Source organism: Hippocampus zosterae, chromosome 2, assembly GCF_025434085.1.
Source record: "Hippocampus zosterae strain Florida chromosome 2, ASM2543408v3, whole genome shotgun sequence".
In the NCBI taxonomy this organism is placed as follows: domain Eukaryota; kingdom Metazoa; phylum Chordata; class Actinopteri; order Syngnathiformes; family Syngnathidae; genus Hippocampus; species Hippocampus zosterae.
Window position 1 is genome coordinate 13,386,247 of NC_067452.1, and position 21,420 is coordinate 13,407,666.

Consider the following 21,420-nt stretch of genomic DNA (forward strand, 5'->3'; position numbering starts at 1 on the left):
AATTTTTTTTAACAGCAAGACTTAACATGCAGCGGTACCAATAAATTGTATGAAAATCATGGGTTGATGAGGGGTCAGCCACAAAATTCTCTCTCCTTATTCTCACCCGTTTCCTCTTGGTGGCCATCTGCTTCTTCCTTGACAATCATGCCATGTTTTTGTGGTTCGATAGAAAAAATAATCTTGTACAGTATGTCGATCCTCAAAACTTGATAGAGTTTTTCTCTTGCAGGGCGGTGATAAAAGCGCGGTAGTCAACTTTGGTGTGGGGCGAACAGTCATAATTTTTAATTTTTTGGAGGTGGTCCACTTCAGTTGTGTTTGGCTATGTCCCTTACCGTGCAGTGGCCTCAGGCGCCTGATGCAGGTAATTTTATACAAACTGACAAAAGAACATGCATACATTTGTGTTTTATAGCGGGAGCGGCGAGGACTCGTTGGACCGGCTTTTGCCGCCCGCTAGCGCCCCTCGAAGGAAGAGTGCCACATCGCTAAGTAAAACAGAGCCACCCTTGCTCCGCACGGGCACGCGCACCATTTACACTGCTGGGCGACCTCCCTGGTACGACGAGCATGGAGCGCAGTCCAAGGAGGCCTTCGTCATAGGTAGCAGTCATGTCGCTAGCAACTGACCAAGTTCAAATACTATGTTTCTGTTCTTGAGTACATTTTTCAGGTATTCGTATTGTTCTGATCACTTTTACTCCCTAGTACTGAAAACATATCTGTACTTTGTACTCCTGACTTTTCCAAAATATGCTCATTATTTATCGCCACTTTGTCGAGCGATTTTCTCACTATGAGCACTATACAAATTATATTTGTGTTAATGCCCCCCACAGTGCCAAGGACCATCAGGACTGAGCTGACATGTCCCATATGAGGAAACCATTCCGAACAAAAATATACACTATACCTTTGTCTTTTTGTGGACTACATGGAGATTTTGTTATATAGTACTGTTGTTTAGCTTTTCAAAAGGCTGCAATCTCATTTCTCCATGTCTTTTTTGTGTCATCAGCCACAGAAGTTGGGAAAGAAGTATATTTTGAGAAAGTAAGGAGTAGAAAGCAAAGATATCTGCTTTCAAATGTAGGTAACAAAAGTAAGAAGTCATCGGAAAAATAAATACACCACGAAGTACAGATACCTGAAAAATCTACGAAAGTGTCAGGATTTTCAGCTACAGCACCTGTGCCGCTTGAAAACATTAAACACGCTGGACAAAGCAGGCATAATGAACCTTTTGAACGGCAGGTTTGTGCGGGGGCAGCGCCTCAGGGAAGACCACTGTGGCCAACAAGATCATCGAAGCTCTGGATGTGCCCTGGGTGGTACTTCTGTCCATGGATTCCTTCTATAAGGTGACACCGCCGACCATTTTCTCCAGCGCTTTCCCTGTTTGGAGGTGCATCCTCTCTCAGCTGACTTCCGGTGAAAGCTAGACTACACCCTGGATTGGTCGCCTGTTAATTGCAGGGCACATATAGACAGACAACCATTTACACTGAACTTCACACCTTCATTGAGGAGGAACTCATGTCAGGAGAGTTCAGAGTCCTACCGCTCTTTTGCAGACTGCTTAAAATCAATGCACTGTGCGTGTGTGTATATGTGGCCGTGAAAAAGTATTTGCCCCCTTTCTGATTGCTGTGGGGTTTTTTTTCATATTTATCACACACAAAGATTTCAGTTCATCAAACACATTTGAATATCACACAGAGAACACCCGAGGAAATACAAAATTCATATAGGTATATGTATGTGTATAGCTTCAATTGGTAGTCCAGTAGATGTGCAAATTGACCTGCGCGCAAACTTTTCATCATTGATGCAGATAATCATCCGCTCTTTTTTCGGGTGGGCTTTAAAGGCGCTTTACTTTTGCATGTTGTGTTTTGACAGGATTTGTCTCCTGAAGAGCAAGCCTTGGCGGCGAGTAATGACTACAACTTTGATCATCCGGGGGCCTTTGACTTTGAGTTGCTGGTCTCCACTTTGTGCAAACTTAAGCAGGGCAAGAGTGTGAAGATCCCCGTGTATGACTTCACCACACACAGACGACAGAAAGACTGGGTGAGATTGTGTCCTAACTGGCCAGATAATGCAGTTTGTTGATTAAAAGTGAAATGTCAATTCCAACCATCTATGAGGGTAGGGAAGAAAGAATATTTGTAACTTGCTGCAGAACAGTAAACAGTTTCTCACAGTCTTTTGCACACTTTTATCAAAAATAGCTCAAGATCAAGAATTATGGACATATTTTTACTGCATCTTTCTTGGCATAAAATAGTTGTAGTGACAAATCTGTCTCATTCAGTGAGTATGAGCAAACCCTCTTCCTGTCCCGCATGCTGCTGGCAGCTTGCATTTTTGTGGCACATGGAGATTTTGCCAAACATAAACAACCCCTTCCTCCTTCAACAACTTCAGAGAGCAGTTGTTCCTCATTTTAGAAGCCAATGCTGCTATCTAAGACTCATTTGTTTACACCAGCAAACTCACTAATTTAACTATATCAGTGGTTCTTAACCTGGGTTCGATCGAGCACCAGGGGTTCGGTGAGTCGGTCTCAGGGGTTCGACGGAGCCTCTCCCATGGAGGGTAAGACACACGCGACTCAACATGTTAACTCATTTAAATCCTTTGATGTCTAAATGCGTCAATTAACCCATAGTCCCCGTCTCCCCATGATGTCTAAAGGCGTCAATCATGTTTTTTCATGGGGGAGGGTGTAAGAGAATCTGATGCAACTTCTCGCTGAAGGATAAGATATCCTTTATTTGTCCCACACTGGGAAATTTACAGCCTCCAGCAGCAAGAATGTAGGTAGATAGAAGAAAGAAGAAAAAACAAACAAACACCGTTCAATTAAGTGCAATATAAATACAAAATGGATAAATCGCAGTGCTATTTACAATTGTTTTTCACATCATTTAATTATTATTATTGTTGTTATTTTTATTCAGCAGGCTGACAGCAGTCGGTAGGAACGAGTGTCGGTATCTCTCCTTCTTACAGCGCGGGTGTAACAGTCTCTGGCTGAAGGAGCTATCAAGTGCTGTCAGGGCGGGCTGGAGAGGGTGGGAGGGACTGTCCATCATAGCCTTTAGCTTAGTTAGCATCCTTCTGTTGCCCACTTCCTCTAGAGCAGGTGTCACCAACATTTTTGAGGGTGAGAGCAACTTCATGTGTACCGATTGTGTGAAGGGCTACCAAATTGATACACGTCTGAAATAACATATTTGTCCAAAATACCTTCAATAATATGAGGATGAGTTATTTTTAATACTTGATGATTTAAATTGTCAGACTTTGATCGTGTTTCGAAATGTCTCACAGTACTGCCAATGTTTGCATTTTTAAATCATAATTTCTACTAGCAAATCACAATGTCCAGGCACTGGCGGGCTACTCAAGTGGTCTTCACGGGCTACCTGGTGCCCGCGGGCACCATGTTGGTGACCACTGCTCTAGAGTGTCGAGGGAGCAGCCCAGGACAGAACTGATCAGGCTTGACTGCAATGTTAAATAGCAAAAAAATGGCCAGCAGGTGGTAGTGGTGCAAACGTCATGCCGTAGAAGTAGTAGGGGCGTGATAGTGGAAAATTACGAAAGCACAAGCTTGAATATTTGCCGCCCACCGCCACAAAACAAGCCTCATAGAAAGTGTCGGGTTTGCGTGCGCCAAGGGAAGCGCAGCGGGACAAATAGGTGCTATGAGACTTGGTGTGTGCCTTTGCTTCAAGGAAAATGTTTCGTTGTGTATCACACACAAAAAAAACATATGTAGAATGCGTGACACGCACGCACGCACACACACATACCAACTGAACACTTACAGTTTCGTTCATTGTTCATTCTGCATTGGGTTCGGAACCTCTAAAAAGGTTAAGAACCACTGAAATATAACCTTACACACACACACTTAAGCGAGTGGTCCGGGAAGGATTTGATTATGTATTTACGTGTGGATGCAACATTTCATCAATAAGCCCTTTAGAAGTAGCAATGTGACAGCTGGACAGCAACCTTGTGGGGAAAACAAAAACATGGAACGGGCACCTTGAAAATCCTCCAGAACAAATAAATTCTAAATTCACAATAGATGACTGACCTACACATGCTAATCTACTGCCTATCTGGCCTTTTTTCCAATAATGTAATTTCTCGAGAAACAATTTTCAAAATTCTTGGTGGACTCAGATTGAAGTGGTCATTCAAACCAGACCTAGGGTCCCCGCCTCGTCCGCCCCTTTCCTATGCACGCCATTGCTACATATACAATACAATACAATACAATACATGCTGATTTATATAGCGCTTTCACAACAGCGGCAGCTGTAACAAAGCGCTTAACAAAACAGTTAACATCAAGTAATACTACTTGTGCAAGTACGACATGGATTTATACATACAGTGGTATCTCTACTTATGAAATTAATTGGTTCTGGAAGAAATGTCTTAATTTTAAAATTAGAGACGCACTTTCATATTAAATGCCCTAATCCGTTCCAAGACACAGCCCATGTTCAGTTAACTTTTAACTGAATCCTCAGTTTTTTTTTGCCCTCTTTAGTTCATGTTCTAGAGATTCTAAAGAGGGCAAAAAAAATCTCTAGGCGCAGCCTAAGCATTGAGGGGGTCCGTTTTGGGGGCCTCAGTATTGCATCCCTGCTTTTTGCAGATGATGTGGTGCTGTTGGCTCCTTCAAACAGGGCTCTCCAACTCTCACTGGAGCGTTTCGCAGCCGAGTGTGAAGCGGTTGGGATGAAAATCAGCACCTCCAAATCTGAAACCATGGTCCTCAGTCGGAAAAGGGTGGAGTGCCCCCTCCGGGTCGGGGGGAGATCTTGCCCCAAGTGGAGGAGTTTAAGTATCTTGGGGTCTTGTTCACGAGTGAGGGCAGGAGGGAGCGAGAGATCGACAGGCGAATCGGTGCAGCGTCTGCTGTGATGCGGACGTTGTATCGGTCTGTCGTGGTGAAGAAGGAGCTGAGCCAAAGGGCGAAGCTCTCAATTTACCGGTCGATTTACGTTCCAACCCTCATCTATGGCCACGAGCTATGGGTCGTGACCGAAAGAACGAGATCCCGGATACAAGCGGCCGAAATTAGTTTTCTCCGCAGGGTGTCCGGGCTCTCCCTTAGAGATAAGGTGAGAAGCTCGGTCATCCGGGAGGGGCTCAGAGTCGAGCCGCTTCTCCTCCACATCGAGAGGAGCCAGATGATTTATCCATTTTGTGTTCATATTGCATTTAATTGAAAGATGTTTGTTGTTTTTTTCTCTTTCTTCTTTCTTCTTTCTACATACATTCTTGCTGCTGGAGGCTGTAAATTTCCCCAGTGTGGGACGAATAAAGGATATCTTATCTTATGAGGTGGCTTGGGCATCTGATTCGGATGCCTCCTGAACGCCTCCCTGGTGAGGTGTTCCGGGCATGTCCCACCGGGAGGAGACCCAGAGGAAGACCCAGGACACGCTGGAGAGACTATGTCACCCAGCTGGCCTGGGAACGCCTCGGGATCCCCAGGGGAGAGCTGGAAGAAGTAGCTAGGGAGAGGGAAGTCTGGGCTTCCCTGCTAAAGCTGTTGCCCCCGCGACCCGGCCCCGGATAAGCGGTAGAAGATGGATGGATGGATGGATGGATAGTTCATGTTCTCTCTGAGGTTTTCGCCGGACGTTTTGTAAAGAAATGATTAGGTGTCACATTATCGCATTAATTTCGATTAATTGATTGCATCACATTTAGCGCATTGTTTTTTATTCGCGTTAATCTAAATTTTCATCTCTGCCTTTATTGTTTCTGTAGGTGGGTTGCCTTTTTCTCATAGCCCTCTTTATGTATTGGCTTCCTGTGTTTGAGTTGTTGAGGGTGGGGAAACAACTGTCAGTCACAGCCTGAAGCGGACATTGATTGGCTACCATTATATTGGGGCTTGTTTAGCCAAAGCTGATAGGCTCCCATTGGAGTTGGGCGGGTTTAGTAAGCAGCGGTGAGGAGTGGAGAGGTGAAAATGGAGCAGCATGTGAGATTTCTCGGCACAGTGAATGGAGAATTTACATTCCCAAAGCGCAATTTAGCGAGCGAGCCATACATAGCAAAGCTCTTTGGCAAAATAACTCGAGAACACCCCACATACGAGGTATACTGTAATTGATGTGTCCTCTGTAGACTACTAGAAGCGGTTGATATTTATTTCAGCACTTTTATTTTGTCATGATGAACGGTGTGGTGCTAACTTACAGCACTATGATTTAAGGGTCTACTCTATATTATTTATTGTTATGTGAAGCAAGTTCAGTGTTGAGTCCTTGTATTGCTCAGAAAACAGTTTGAAATTAATTGAATACAACTTTATTGTCAAATGTCAAATAGACACATATCTATCTATCTACACACATAAACACGTACGGTAGAAGTCCCTCTTAGCCAATGGGATGCCAGAAAGATGCTAGGTAAGAGCAAATGGCAGAGCAGCTATAAGTATGTTGCGTTCAGGAAACTCAGAGCTGCGAGTAGCAGACCATTTATTTTATTTATTTATTTTTACCTTTCCTATCTTGAAATTTCTTTCGTAACAACAGACAATATTTTCCCATTGAGACGTTTCGTAACTTGAAACTTTCACATGAAGAGACGTTCGTAAGTAGAAGTACTGAGGTACGTCCATCCATCCCCCCTCATACTTCCTCCCGACCACTGTAATTACTACAGTGTCACTTGTTTGTCTCTCATGCTTTGAAAGAAATTTGGTTCTTACAAGGTGTCTCTGTTGTCGCCTACAGAAGAATGTATATGGTGCCAGTGTGATCATATTTGAAGGAATTATGGCCTTTGCAGACAAACCTCTTCTCCAGGTCAAGTGAAAGAAAGCACAGTTCCACCTTGTTTTTTGACCAATGAATTGAAGCTTATTGAAGTGTCCATTGGTATTTGCTTGTCCCGTTTGCAGCTCTTGGATATGAAAATCTTTGTGGACACGGACTCAGACATCCGGCTGGTCCGCCGTCTCCACAGGGACATCACAGAGCGCAGGCGGGACATGGAAGGCGTCATCAAGCAGTACAACAAGTTTGTCAAACCGGCCTTTGAGCAGTACATCGAGCCCACCATGAGGTTGGCTGACATTGTGGTGCCCAGAGGTGAGACATGGTACAATTTCCAACTATCAGCAATGACTTTTAATTTGCCTCTTGCCATGCTTTCAAAATCTTCTGCTTCATGGACAGAGGTCCACAGCTTTAGAAATTACTTTAACGCTCTTGGCAGGGGTTGCGCCCTTAATTCACTCCTTTTGCTTCAGTATGCATTAGACCCCTGTATATTCACGGTTCAGCATTTGCAGATCTGCCTAATCACAGATTTTTGTGGGAGAACATCCTCCCTGTTTTCAATAAAGACAACCAGCTCATTTGTGAAACTGCTTGTCCAAATTGCTCATGTTTTTTGCATGATTGCAAGCTTTAATTCAATTATCATGATCTGCTTTTCCTCCATAGCAGTCCGTTTCTTAAGACCCGTGAATAGAAAAAATAAATATGGCAAAATACCTCCACAGAAATGGAAAATGCAACCACACAACACAACCCACTTAGTGTGTGTTAATCACATGAACTGATAGTGGCCACATGTAAGATTCTCTGCTGCCATTGATTGTCTGACACTCACCAAATTCAAATTTTTGCTTGCAAAAAACATCAGCTACACCATGACTTGTAACTGGAAAAACTTGAAAATTAGGGCACTTGTAAGTCACCATACTTGTCTTTTCTTTTCTCTTCAAGGTGGTGGCAATATGGTGGCCATCGATCTGATCGTCCAGCATGTGCACAGCCAGCTGGAGGAGGTAAGTTATGCTTTTTGACATTGCTGCCCCATCTGTAGGAAGAATCTTGCATCTAACGTGCTTCAGCAACTAATCTTCAGGTTCAAACATAGATAGTGGCTACATACCATAAGACACGCCAACAATTATATCTTGGCCACACTATACAAGTTGACTGAAAAATAACTTCCTATTTTAATAGTTTTAAAATTTCTTCATTTTTGGGGGTTGCTTAAGGAGTACGTATACTTGAGCAAGCCGACAACTTTGAAAGAACTTTCAGGGTGACTATTGAGTTAAATCTCCCATCCTGCAAGAGTTCCTTGTGAAATCGATGGATGCGGTTCCCAATAATGAATTTTGAATACAACTCCATCTTACACACTTGCTTATCATGTTAATTTCTTGTTAGAAGTATAGTTTAGAATAGGTTACAAAAGCAGGGAGTTGGTTTTCAATCATCTCGTAGATATAGCATGCATCCAAAATGCTCATTTGTGGCCATGACAATTGTGGCCACGTTTCATGAGTTTGGAACTTTTAAAAATGCATGTCATTGCCCTGGGTGGCATGATATTCTTGGCAGATGAAAGCAAGTCTGAGCTATTTTCTTTTCATTTTGTCGGTCTCATCTGCTACTTTCTTTTTCTGCAGCGTGAGCTCAGCGTCAGGTATGCTGAAATGCGTTTTTACTTGACCTCGTGTTGGTGTGTCAAGTAGTCAAGCACTCATTGTGGACATGAATGTCATATTAATTTGTGGGTGTTTCATTCATTTCAAGTCTTCCATTTCCAGGCTGGATTTTTTAAAAACAAGATTTAAGTACACTGGTGTGAATTTGTTTTAGGATTTCTCGAAGCCAAACAGATTGCAATACTTGGATGCATTCACTTAAATCATTTAATAAGTGGTTATGAATGTTCTCTTAACACCTGACCTACTGTCCATTTTCCGTGCACAAAGTATGTAGTGGGTCAGTTTTGAACCTGGCCAGGAATCTCCCTGTACAAATAAGTTACACCCCCTATAAAACATATGAATTAAGTCCCGACAGATTCATTATAATTCATTTCCAAATTATCATAATTGAATGCCGTTTTGCTGATTAAATGATGTCAGATTGATTTGTCATGGTCACGGTAAATGCTGTTACATGTCCTCACGCAGAAAGCTGCACTTGCACCATATGTCCCCTACATGGAGCTCTGACTCCAGTCAATCCAATACGCATCTTTCTTGGCACATGACATTGACAACAATAACGGTGGATTACCAGGTTACGCTGGTTCTGCAGAAACTCCACTTCATGACAAAGAAAATAATGGGTGAGAGTGAATGTGATTTAATGTTAGAGGGGATCATGCATAAATCACTTTAGTTTTTTCACTAATTTCATGTTGCAGATACTGCACAGTTTGTTTTATGTCTCCTAAATGCAGCCCAGTGGTCGGGAATTGCAATCAAATAAATCATTCAGAATTCCAAGGTAAAATGAATTTGACATTCATGCCCCTGTTGAGTGTACTTTCTATAAACCTCAGACCACAACTCTCTCTGTTGACTTTACACACATTAAATGCAATTTTTTTTTGTTTTTTGTTCCATCCCAGAGCACTTTTGGCATCCGCCCAGCAGACGCATACGCTGCCACAGACGCTCAGTGTTTTGGAGTGCACGCCACAGGTCCGAGGCCTCCATACCATCATCAGGTAGCCCCGCCCACTTGCTTTGTCACTTCTTATTCTGTGCGACTGTCCGTGTTTTATGTTATGTGTTGTGTTTATTATTTTGCTTTATGTTAACTGTTTTGTTAAGCGCTTTGTTACAGCTGCCACTGTTGTGAAAGCGCTATATAAATCAGCATGTACTGTATTGTATTGTTTGCAGCAGGCCGGTTTGTAAACGATAGGCAGCAGGGTGCTTCCAAACGGCATAACGTGTTGAACTAATGTTGACTTGAACTGAAAAGAACGACAAAAAGTTGTCTGGGGTTGCGCCACCTAGCCTGCATCAGCTGCACAGCGCACTATCCATTTCTGTCTCGGAAAAGCGCATCTGTGCCTTTAATCCAAGCAACAAAACGCTACTAGGGCTATGTTCATACTGCAGGTCAAATCTGTCTCTTTTCTTTTGCTGTTATGTTACATGTATCAGATTTTTTTTCATGTCAATGTTACCAGTACAATTGTGATTTGTTTTCAAATTTGACCCAGGCCTCTTGGTATGTCAATCAGATGTGTGTGCAATGTGACTGCAGTCTGGACACTCAGGTTGTGCCCAAAACATTGTCACAAGGGGACAAATATCAGAACTGTTTGACAAAACAGATATCCATGAAAAGAAATGGCGGGCAACAGTTTGTGGTAAAAAGATGACATGAAATTGTTCGTTAACACTATGGCTTCCAGGATTATTGAATTATTTGACTTACCACAGCCCTCATTTTAACAGCCTGCGCTCTGTTGCGCTCTAACAATGAGTCCATCGCCTAAAATGATTCTCACTTGCTTCTCAAGTGTCCAACAAAGGTATTTGTTTATTGAAAATCTGTTGCGAGTATCTTTTAATGTACATTGCGGCATATAAATTAATGAGAAACCATTTGTGGAGTGCATATTGACCTGTGCAGCTCTCGCGATGCGTGTGGGTCAGCAATTATAAAATATATTCATTTGGTGCTGAAGGAAAGGAGACATGTGTCGCAAAAGACATTAATTGCACTTCACTTTGAAGAAGAGGAAGTAAATGGGAAGCACGGCACACAAAACCTCCTTGAAATTGCCACTAAGACATCAGGACTGAGACCCACGCGAGCGCGGTGCCAGATTTCCTGACGTAAGGACAATGCACCACATGATATCGTGTTTTGTGGCCATGCATGTCATTTCACGCTTTCATTCCATTCTCATTACAAGTCACTTTTGTTTTTGTGAACGACTGCATAAAAAATATGAGATTTAACCACAAATCCCAAATGGGCAATATACCTTGCAGAGTGAACATAGCCTTAATTAGCAAGTCCATTAATGATTAAGCTCACGTCTGAATTTCCATCACGTCTGTTTTTTGAATCTCAAAGCTGTTAAATGTTAATTACGGCAGAAAATGTTACCTCTTGTCACATCTTATTCTTGATGCTTCACACATTTAAACGAAGATGGTTGAGGAAAAAGGTGAAAATTGTCATTCAAATCATTTTGCGTGTTTTCTCAGTCACATGTTAAAGCTGTTTTCCCAAAGGTCCAATTGGAGATTGTCTTGAGTCTTGAGTGTTTGCAACACGGAAGTTCATCATGATGAATATTTCTGTAAATTCATTGATTTTCTCTCCACAACAGAAATAAAGAAACCAGCCGAGATGAGTTCATCTTTTACTCAAAGAGATTAATGCGTCTTCTTATAGAACATGCGCTCACCTTTTTGCCGTCACAGGTGGGTAGTTGATAACTAACTACAAAGACAGCTGTGCCTCATCATACATGAAAGTTGCTCACAGATCACTGGTGTCGGGAGGAAACTTAAGTCCAAATTCGGTCAATGTAATATTCTTTCACAAATCAATACTATTATTAACCCACAAGTAGGTATGTTATCTTTGTCTATCTTTTATCTTAATTGTGTACCAATCACAAATTGTGAAAATGGCATGCTGTACTGTATTTGGCAATGCAATACATGCTGTTTTCTTGAAACATGGTGGTTTGGGAGGTGCAAGGATTCCGTCAGACATCAGTGATATGCGAATCAAACCTTTAGTCTTTCACTATTATTGTCATTATAACTCAGAAAAGACTAGTCTTTGAGCACATCAAATTACAAATTTCTTGAGCTCCAAGCTTCCACTTGGTGGGTGTTTTTTTGTTTGTTTTTGTTTCATACTGCGAGCCAGAATTTGACTTGCAAGCTTCAGATACACCACCACTAGAGGAAGTTGGGGAAAAAAAGGAGCGTTTACATACTCACTGGTGTATTTTCACTGATAGGGCAAAGCGAAACACATACAAAATGAAAAGACTCACAATGAGCATTGTGCAGGTGTTAACCTGTGTGGAAAAGAGTACCATAATGATAAACAGTATATCTTAAAGCAGTGGTCACCAAACTAAGGCCCGCAGGCCGGATCCGGCCCGCCTCCACATTTGGTCCGGCCTCCCTGAACAATACCAGAGAGTCTTTTGATTTATTTTTCATCTATGTATATTTGTATTTTATCATAAAATTTGGCTTTTGAAATAAAATATTCCTTAATTATGAACTATTTAGCTAGTAACAATTTCATAAACACATATAATGTGACATTTGTTCCATCCTTCTGCGGTCTGTGCCGTTATCTGGCAACCCCAGAAAAAAAAATCCTAAACCCATCCCTCTCAAAGAGAACATAATCATGGCGAAAAGGTGAGGTCAGAGAAAAAAAATATTCAGAATACAGGGAATTTAACCCAAAATGAAGAAACGATTTTTTTGTTCAATGCAAAGAAAAGATTGTCTGTCTCATCTGTCTGTGGCGGTATTTAAAGAATACAATCTGCGGAGACACTATGAATCCCGTCACAACAAGTATGATTTTTTTGCATGGGCAAATGAGAGCAGACAAACTGTCAATGTTAAAAAGAGGAACGTTAGCTCAGCAAAATACATTTGTACGCCAAGCTCAGCTGAACCAGCCATCTGTTCGGGCTAGCTTTCGGTTTGCTCAACTGATAGCAAGCAGCGGTAAGGAGAGTTTGTCAAGAAATGCATGAATGCTGTCGCAGAGGTGGTGTGTCCTGAGAAGAAAGACGTCTGTAATACCGCGAGTGTATCAAAAAAAGTTATTTGATTTCGTGTGGGTGTCTGGGAAACAATACATTTTTACGAATATGTACTCTTGCAGTCACACTTTTGCTGTTACAAACTGACCCCGGCCCCCCCATCAGAGAAGCAAAAAGTTATGTGGCCCTGTTGGAGGCGATCAAGCAGGGGGAAGCATATTGTTGTGGACACGGCGGGATCCCTTCACCGTTCTCCACTTCCCCAGGTCCTCTGCGTGTTCGTTTGATTCTGGCTGAGTTGACGTGCGAATATCAGAGGCTGGAAATGGAGAAGTTCTTGCAAGATGTTTTACTAAACGTTCAGGGCACAAGTGTGAAACAACACGAATCGATTCGGGCTCCTGTGAGTCTCAGATTTCATCAGGAAGCCCCGAGCAACTACAGTCACACGTATACATAGGCATAGTATGTTAATTATATTAATTAGGGGCGGGCAGTCCTTCCCCTTATGTAAAAATCGGAGACAAAGAAAGTCAAGCAAAGTTCGATCTTGGCATTTTGACAAAGTACAGACCATATCTGCTGTGCACAAATCTCGAGACAAGAGTTCCTCCCCAAGGGAGCTTGACAGCCCTCAGGAACTCTCCCGAGGTGGGGGACGCAAAGGAAGGCACTTGGGGGCTGTTAATCACTCAAGGGGAAAGAGGAGCCTAACTTCACACTACATTCTTTGTTTTAAGTAGCGGATGTTCAGGACAGACACCTAATAGTCAAAGTCGACCTGTCTATGATACAAAGTTTTAAGCCAAACATATAAAATATATAAGTGATAACTTCAGCCCTCACAGGAAAAAGTTTGGGGACGACTGTCTTAAAGTAAATGATGACAGATAATTAAGTCTGTTATAATGTTATCCTTGCGTGGAAAAACAGTGAAGTGTCAATAATTTGTCACTATATGTAATTGGCCTAGATCAGTGGTTCTCAAACATTTTACACCAGTGATAGGCAAACTAGGGCCCGCGGGCCGGATCCGGCCCGTTGGTCTTTTTAATCCGGCCCGCCGAAGATTGGTGCACAATTCAGGTTTGATTGCATTCATTTCGTTTGGACTTATAATGACAGGTATTTCAACACCATGTGGCACAGTTACTTCAAGTTGCAGAGCACAGGGAGGGGAAAATGAAGAAAGAGGGAGAGCGTAATGACCATGGAAGGGAAAGTGATATGTACTGTACCTTATTAAACGAAGTGGGTAACAAAGTACGAAACATTCAGGAGACGGCTGGAGTCGGAAAGACTCAAATCTACGAGACTTTGGGAGGAAGGAAGCGATTCTTAAGCAGTCCGATTCTGGCAATTTCCATGCTCAGAGTGAATTGCTTGTGGCTCGAGTAAATGAACATTTCCTCGAATGGTTTGAATCTTAATGTTAAAAACTTTGCACAAACTGGACAGCTAACAAGAGTCGGAGAGCAGTCAAATGTGTAGAGCGTGAACAACAGGGGGGCTCATTACACATCCTTGGGGAGAACCGGTGCTGAGTGTGATGGTGGAGGAGAATGATACATTATTACTGGCATACAAAGACATTGTGCTATCTTCTTTATTTTCTATTTCTAACTTTTGGCCCGGCCCTCCACAATATTTTCTGCTTCTCATTTGGCCCCCCCGGGAAAATAATTGCCCACCCCTGTTTAATACCAAGCACAACCCCAAAAAAAGACCCTCAAAGTACCACGATAATGACCAGCATTCACTACCACAAGAACAATCGAAATATTTAACACAATTAAAATCGAAATTAAATTATATTACATGCAAGAATGTCATTTGTGATAATCCAGTCAAAATATATGAACAAATATCTCATTTTTACTGGAAACAAGTCTGAATATTATGAGCAAAAACTTTTATGAAAAAAAAGCATGCCTGTCTCAAGGTAATGGTTCCATTAAAATGTCCTGCACATAAAAGGTACGGTACATAAAAAATGCACCAAAAGGTTTGTCTTGCATCAAACTTCTTGACAATTAAATCAAATGTATTGAAAGGTCAACACAACGGAACTGCAATAGGGCAATGATTCATTTGCATACCACTAGAGCAGTGGTTCTTAACCTGGGTTTAATTGAACCCTCTGTTTTTTTTTTGGGGGGGGGGGGGGTTATGAATTTGTAAAAATACTGTATATATTTATTTTTCACTCATGAAGTGTTCAGTGAATGTGCATATAAACTGGTTGGGTTCGGTACCTCTAAAAAAGTTAAGAACCACTGCACTAGAGGGAGACCCTGTACCACCAGTGGTACTTGCAGCGTACAGAATCATTGGCCAAGACCAGGGGTCTCTCAGTCTGGTCCTCCAGACCTATCAAGCTTGTTTTATCTACTTCCCTAGCTAATTCAAATGAGGAATCGCGAACAGGCTTGTGCAAAGCTGGCCGAAAGGACACTGCGGATAAACACAAATACATTATTTGTGGTAAATACACAATTTTCACATCAGTGGAATGATATTGGATAGTTCCTCGTAGCAGACTGGAAGATCTGATATCACTGATACACCAATGATGTGAAACACTAATATAGAAAACTGTTGAACGTTGCAATTTAAAACAATTCATTTGTAGAGGTAGTGAAGTAATCAGAATGTGACTTTTTTTTTCCTTCAGTGCTCTTGTAGACATGCTTGACTCATGCATGACCCCAAGTAAGCTTTTTGTTTTGTGTCAGCCTTGCAAGGTCCACACTCCGCAGGGATACGAGTACCAAGGCCACAGATACGGTGGCAAAGGGGTGAGCGTTGTCCTCCGGCTAACCAAATGTGCTTTCAGACGCGCTGACACGCTGACTCATATCCGCAGATCACCGGCGTGTCCATCCTGCGAGCGGGAGAGACCATGGAGCCCGCCCTAAGGGCCGTGTGCAAGGACGTGCGCATCGGCAAGATTCTCATCCAGACCAACCTGGACTCGGGCGAACCAGAGGTAGGAACCTGGTTTACTAATAGGGTGGCAAGATTCCGGGAAGTTTTCATCTGAAAACTTTGAAGGGAAATTTGTGGGAGTAAAAGGAAGTAAACCAGGAATTTACTAACTAAAGGTAGGCTACGGCACGTCGTAAACTGTTGGGCGGAGTACTTCGAAGACCTCCTCAACTCCACCAGCACACCTTCCTTGGAGGAAGCAAGGTCTGGGGACTCTGAGGTGGGCTCCCCTGTCTCTATGGTCGAAGTCACCGATGTGGTTAAAAAGCTCCTCGGTGGCAAGGCCCCAGGGGTGGATGAGATCCGCCCGGAGTTCCTCAAGGCTCTGGATGTTGTGGGGCTGTCCTGGTTGACACACCTCTGCAACATCGCGTGGTCAGCGGGGAGAGTGCCTCTGGATTGGCAGACCGGAGTGGTGGTCCCCCTTTTTAAAAAGGGGGACCGGAGGGTGTGTTCCAACTACAGAGGGATCACACTCCAGAGCCTCCCTGATAAGGTCTAGAAGCGGTAGAAGATGGATGGATGGACTTACGGTATATGAAACTGTAAAAACTTGAAGTTGCAAATACATCTGTAAAATTTCTTTGTATTTGCATAATTTTGCATGAATGTTGGCTGTTGAATTTTTTTTTTCTTAAAATTCCCCAGCTTTACTTCCCACAGAAATCTGAAAACTTTGCTGAAATTTACCAACACCCCCGAAACCCCAACCAACTTTGGAGGCCTATATGGCACCTAGCTGGCTAATTGTCCAATTGCGTCTCAAGGACCTCGGTTTAAAAAAAAAAGGACGAAAAAAGACTTTTAGCGATCGTTTCTCTCCACGTAATGGTCGTCTCCATGGCAACTACTCTTCTTGCTTCCGTAACCATGGCAGCCTGTCTCTTTCCCAGCTCCATTACCTGCGCCTGCCCAAAGACATCAGCGAAGACCACGTCATCTTAATGGACAGCACCGTTTCCACCGGGGCTGCTGCCATGATGGCCGTTCGAGTACTTCTGGTGGGTTTGCCCAATCGGCTACAAAAACACTCATCAATATACACACCACCACAAAATGATGGCCACTTTTGAGCTCTCACAAAGATGACAATGCACATTTTTTGACACAGCATAGTCGATTTATCCGTGTGGCTGGTCAAACTGTACTGTGTCATACTGTGAGCTGTGCCTACTAGTTCCCCTAATGAAGAATCAAACTGTCACGCAGTGCACTTCCACAACATTCCATTCATCTCATTAGGTCGCGAGTAGCATGCAGTGCAATATTACTATGAATACAAAGCCCCAGACATAATGTGGGAGATATATTAATGTATTTTTTCATTGCAAAAACAATATAGCTTGCGATATATGTGACGATGTGCACAAACTGCTCATTTGTGGCCACAAAATACAGCTCTGTAAAAAAAACCTTCCGAGACCACTGCAGAATTTTCAGTTTCTCTGTTTTTTTTAACATGTACATTAAAATCTACATTTCTATTTTCAATTGTTTTATCTAAAGTACTGACAACATAACTCCCAAATTCTATTGAAAGCATTAATTTTCAGAAATAAAAACTTTTCTCAATATGCCAAAAAGAAAAAAAAGAAACATACGTGCATGTACACACGTATATGGGTATATGGTGGACTTGCACTATGAGTGGGAAAGAGGGACCGGGCTGACCCGCGAATAGCAGCAAGAATCGGCACCAGCTCTGTACAGTACGTTCCTATATGTGGAGCAACAAAAGATGTGCAGGACATCTTGTTGAAACAAGATGGCGTCCATGTATGCGTGTAGGACCACGAAGTGCAGGAGGAGAAGATTCTGCTGGTTTCGCTGCTGATGGCTGAGCTCGGCGTGCACTCGGTGGCCTACGCCTTCCCCAAGGTGAAAATCATTACCACAGCTGTGGACAAGAACGTGGACAACTCGTTGCACGTCATTCCCGGCATCGGTAAGACGTAGCCCGTGCTTTATCCACTCAATTCGTAGAGAGCAGCTCCAACCCACACTGCTTCCGAGTTGATGGTGTTTCCGATGAAATTTCAGGATGAACTGAAGATGCACTGAGACCTTGACAGTTGAACTTAAATTGACCATCTCTAAACTTTGGAATACACAAGTCCAACTGCTCGATGTTTTAGTGTTTCGGTCAAGCGGGATAGGGCCTTGTCACAGCAGGCCTCCTACTCTTTCAAATCTTTAATCAGCAAAATTCAACTTTTCTCAGAATTACAACAACAGGCTTAAGACGACTGCTTCATCTTTCTTCAGTGGTTTGCTCTCTACAAACATGATCGATTAGGCTTCAATGAAACTCAGATTCATTAAAAGGAGTAGGAGAAAAGTGTGTGTATTACACATACATACTGTACATATGTATATAAATCAGGAGAAAAGATTCATTCTGTGGATAGTAGAACTACAATTGGACCGTATTGTAATGTAATTGTAAATATAATGTATCTGACCGTTGCCATGAAGACCAGTCTTTTGGTGCAGTGAATGGGCAACTGATTATTCTGTGCATTATATACAGCATCGCTGGTGTTGGGTTGAAACCTCCTATCTCCAAATTTGATCAGTTTCATCCTTTTTCGCAGTTCAAGGTGCCATTTAGCTAATGTTTTGTATAAAGTAATAGAAACCGTTAGATGTGCATTCACAGGGTTACATAAGGTTAAATCAAGTTAAAGGTTATAGGTCATCCTGAAATTCCACACAAAAGCCTCACGTTTCATGAATTGGGTATGTGTCATGCTTGTATGCTTTCAGGGGACTTTGGGGACCGCTACTTCGGCACGGATGTATTTGACAAATGCAGTGATGAGGAGGACCGGGAACAGCGGCCAGACTGATGAGCCAAACCCAACCACTTGTAAAGTTGACTTCATGGTGTGTTTTCAATCTGGTTAAATAGTTTGAACTCTTTGTACAATGTTGGTTTTATGGTTTTTTTGTTTTTGTTTTAAACAACAAGTGAGTTTTGGTCCACTTGTCAACACCATCAGGAATCTTTTGACTCAGACTGTAGCAGTCCCAAGACTGTATGCAATAACACTGTTAATATTTAACATGATTTTGTTCAGGAGTTCATTGTAGCAGCTTTTCATTCTGATTTTGGGTGTCACTCAATTAAAATGTGCATAAAATGATCATTTTAGTCGAAACATTGTCAAGGGTAACACAGACAAACAAAAAAACTCATGTGAAATAGCACCAAAATGTAGAATATAAAAATAGATACTTTTTACACTGTAAGAGCAAATATATTTTCCACAACTATATTTAAGTTCTCTTAAGAAACGGTTAATTCTCATACATGTCCTGTAGCTCATTTCTCTCTCTCTCGCTCTCTCTCTCTATATATATATCTATACATTCAGTAAATAAAAAGATATTCACGTTTATATTTTAGTGTTAAACTTCAATGTAGGAACTGCATTTGTATTTATATTGCAATAAAGAGGAACAACTTTGGTATAGCATATTATAGCGACAGTATATTTGGATATATACTTTATTCATCTTCGTAAGTGGACAGCCTTGATTTTGCGGGGACCTTTGACTCCTAAAGCTAAACATCAGTCTGCAAACCCACTGGGCACTTCATTAGGTATGTCTAATGGGGTCCAGTACAAGACTTAGAGTGTGTAATCTCAGTTCTAAAATACAATAAGAGGAACAACTTTGGTATAGCATATTATAGCGACAGTATATTTGGATATATACTTTATTCATCTTCGTGAGTGGACAGCCTTGATTTTGCGGGGACCTTTGACTCCTAAAGCTAAACATCAGTCTGCAAACTCACTGGACACTTCATTAGGTATGTCTAATGGGGTCCAGTACAAGACTTATCGAGTGTGTAATCTCAGTTCTAAAATACTTGACAACTCTCAGTGCGCGCATATATATATATATATATATAAAAATCCTCATCTCACCCCTCGGATGGTGTCCGTCCCTCATTCAGCTCGGGTCCTCTACCAGAGGCCAGGAAGCTTGAGGGTTCTGCGCAGTATCCTTGCTGTTCCCAGCACTGCGCATTTCTGGACTGAGATGTCCGATGTTGTTCCAGGGATCTGTTGCAACCACTCATCTAGTTTCGGGGTTACTGCCCCGAGTGCTCCGACCACCACAGGCACGACTGTCACCTTTACCTTCCAGGCTCTCTCCAGCTCCTCTCTGAGCCCTTGGTATTTCTCGAGTTTCTCATGTTCCTTCTTCCTGATGTTTCCATCACTTGGGACCGCTACATCCACTACAACGGCTTTCCTCTGCCCTTTATCTATGATCACGATATCTGGTTGGTTCGCCATTACCATCTTGTCAGTCTGGATCTGGAAGTCCCACAGGATCTTCGCTCTGTCATTCTCCACCACCTTCGGAGGTGTTTCCCATTTTGACCTTGGGGTTTCCAGTCCATACTCCGCACAGATGTTTCGGTAGACTATGCCAGCCACCTGGTTATGGCGTTCCATGTAGGCTTTCCCTGCCAGCATCTTACACCCTGCAGTTATGTGTTGGATCGTCTCAGTTGCCTCTTTGCACAACCTACACCTTGGGTCTTGTCTGGTGTGGTATATCTGGGCCTCGATGGCTCTGGTGCTCAAGGCCTGCTCCTGAGCAGCCAGGATGAGTGCCTCTGTGCTGTCCTTCAGGCCAGCCCTCTCTAGCCACTGATAGGACTTCTTGAGATCAGCCACTTCAGTTATGGTCCGGTGGTACATCCCGTGTAGGGGCTTGTCCTCCCATGATGGTCCCTCTTCCAGCGCCTCATCTTCTGTTCCCCATTGTCTGAGACATTCTCTGAGTACGTCATCCGTTGGAGCCTTCTCCTTGATGTATTCATGGAGCTTGGATGTTTCATCCTGGACAGTGGCTCTCACACTCACTAGTCCCCGGCCTCCATCCTTTCGGCTTGCGTACAGTCTCAGGGTGCTGGATTTGGGATGGAACCCTCCATGCATGGTTAGGAGCTTTCGGGTCTTAACATCCGTGGTCTGAATCTCTTCCTTTGGCCACCTTATTATTCCTGCAGGGTATCTGATCACTGGCAGGGCATAGCTGTTTATTGCCCGGGTCTTATTCTTGCCATTGAGCTGGCTTCTTAGGACTTGCCTCACTCGCTGGAGGTATTTGGCCGTAGCCGCTTTCCTTGTTGCCAGTTCGAGGTTGCCTTTGGCTTGTGGTATACCAAGGTACTTGTAGCTGTCCTCAATGTCTGCTATTGTTCCTTCTGGGAGCGAGACCCCTTCAGTGCGGACTACCTTTCCTCTCTGAGTCACCATCCGACTACATTTCTCAAGCCCGAATGACATCCCGATGTCGCTATATATATATATATATATATATATATATATATATATATATATATATATATATATATATATATATATATATATATATATATATATATATATATATATATACACTGTACATTTAAACACACACTTACATCATGACTACTTTGGCCACCTTGGGATAAACAGAAGAATGTTAAACTTGACCATTAAGGGTTGTCATACACTTAACATCCTGCAGGGGTCAGTGGTGATTGTATTTAGTTCTCAATACAGTAACAGGAAGCGATTAACGTCGCGCACCTTGTTCACAAACGCTTATTTCCACATACATCTGTCACGTTGACTTACCTGCGGAAGGGTGTACAAAAATCAAACAAACGTCATTTGAGGGTTTACAAAACAAAAGAAAAGCAGAAGTGTCAATCCCCCCACCCCACGCCATACACCGACAAACGTTCGCGCCTCGTGATGACTGAGTTATTGTGACCTCAGCACTCTCGTTCATGCGCTCATCACGTCATACACTGGTCAGGACATGTGGACCCCCACC

The 21,420-nt window shown here is 42.7% G+C and overlaps 1 protein-coding gene across 3 annotated transcripts in view; it reads left to right on the forward strand.

Moving 5' to 3' along the window:
- Positions 1–18,877, forward strand: part of LOC127595962 (uridine-cytidine kinase-like 1) — a 33,951-nt gene extending 15,074 nt beyond the window's left edge. Inside the window, exons 2-15 of one of the 3 annotated variants that reach the window (XM_052058056.1) lie at positions 419–606; positions 1,258–1,364; positions 1,906–2,076; positions 6,789–6,860; positions 6,956–7,145; positions 7,788–7,849; positions 8,483–8,499; positions 9,439–9,537; positions 11,167–11,260; positions 15,318–15,380; positions 15,449–15,571; positions 16,464–16,571; positions 17,359–17,515; positions 18,337–18,875. In XM_052058056.1, coding sequence (XP_051914016.1) covers positions 419–606; positions 1,258–1,364; positions 1,906–2,076; positions 6,789–6,860; positions 6,956–7,145; positions 7,788–7,849; positions 8,483–8,499; positions 9,439–9,537; positions 11,167–11,260; positions 15,318–15,380; positions 15,449–15,571; positions 16,464–16,571; positions 17,359–17,515; positions 18,337–18,419 — 1,534 coding nt within the window. In that variant the 3' untranslated portion in view covers positions 18,420–18,875. Of the gene's footprint in view, positions 1–418; positions 607–1,257; positions 1,365–1,905; positions 2,077–6,788; positions 6,861–6,955; positions 7,146–7,787; positions 7,850–8,482; positions 8,500–9,438; positions 9,538–11,166; positions 11,261–15,317; positions 15,381–15,448; positions 15,572–16,463; positions 16,572–17,358; positions 17,516–18,336 lie in introns of all 3 variants that reach the window. The other 2 variants (XM_052058058.1, XM_052058057.1) reach the window with 2 other exon arrangements.
- The last annotated feature ends 2,543 nt before the right edge of the window (positions 18,878–21,420 follow it).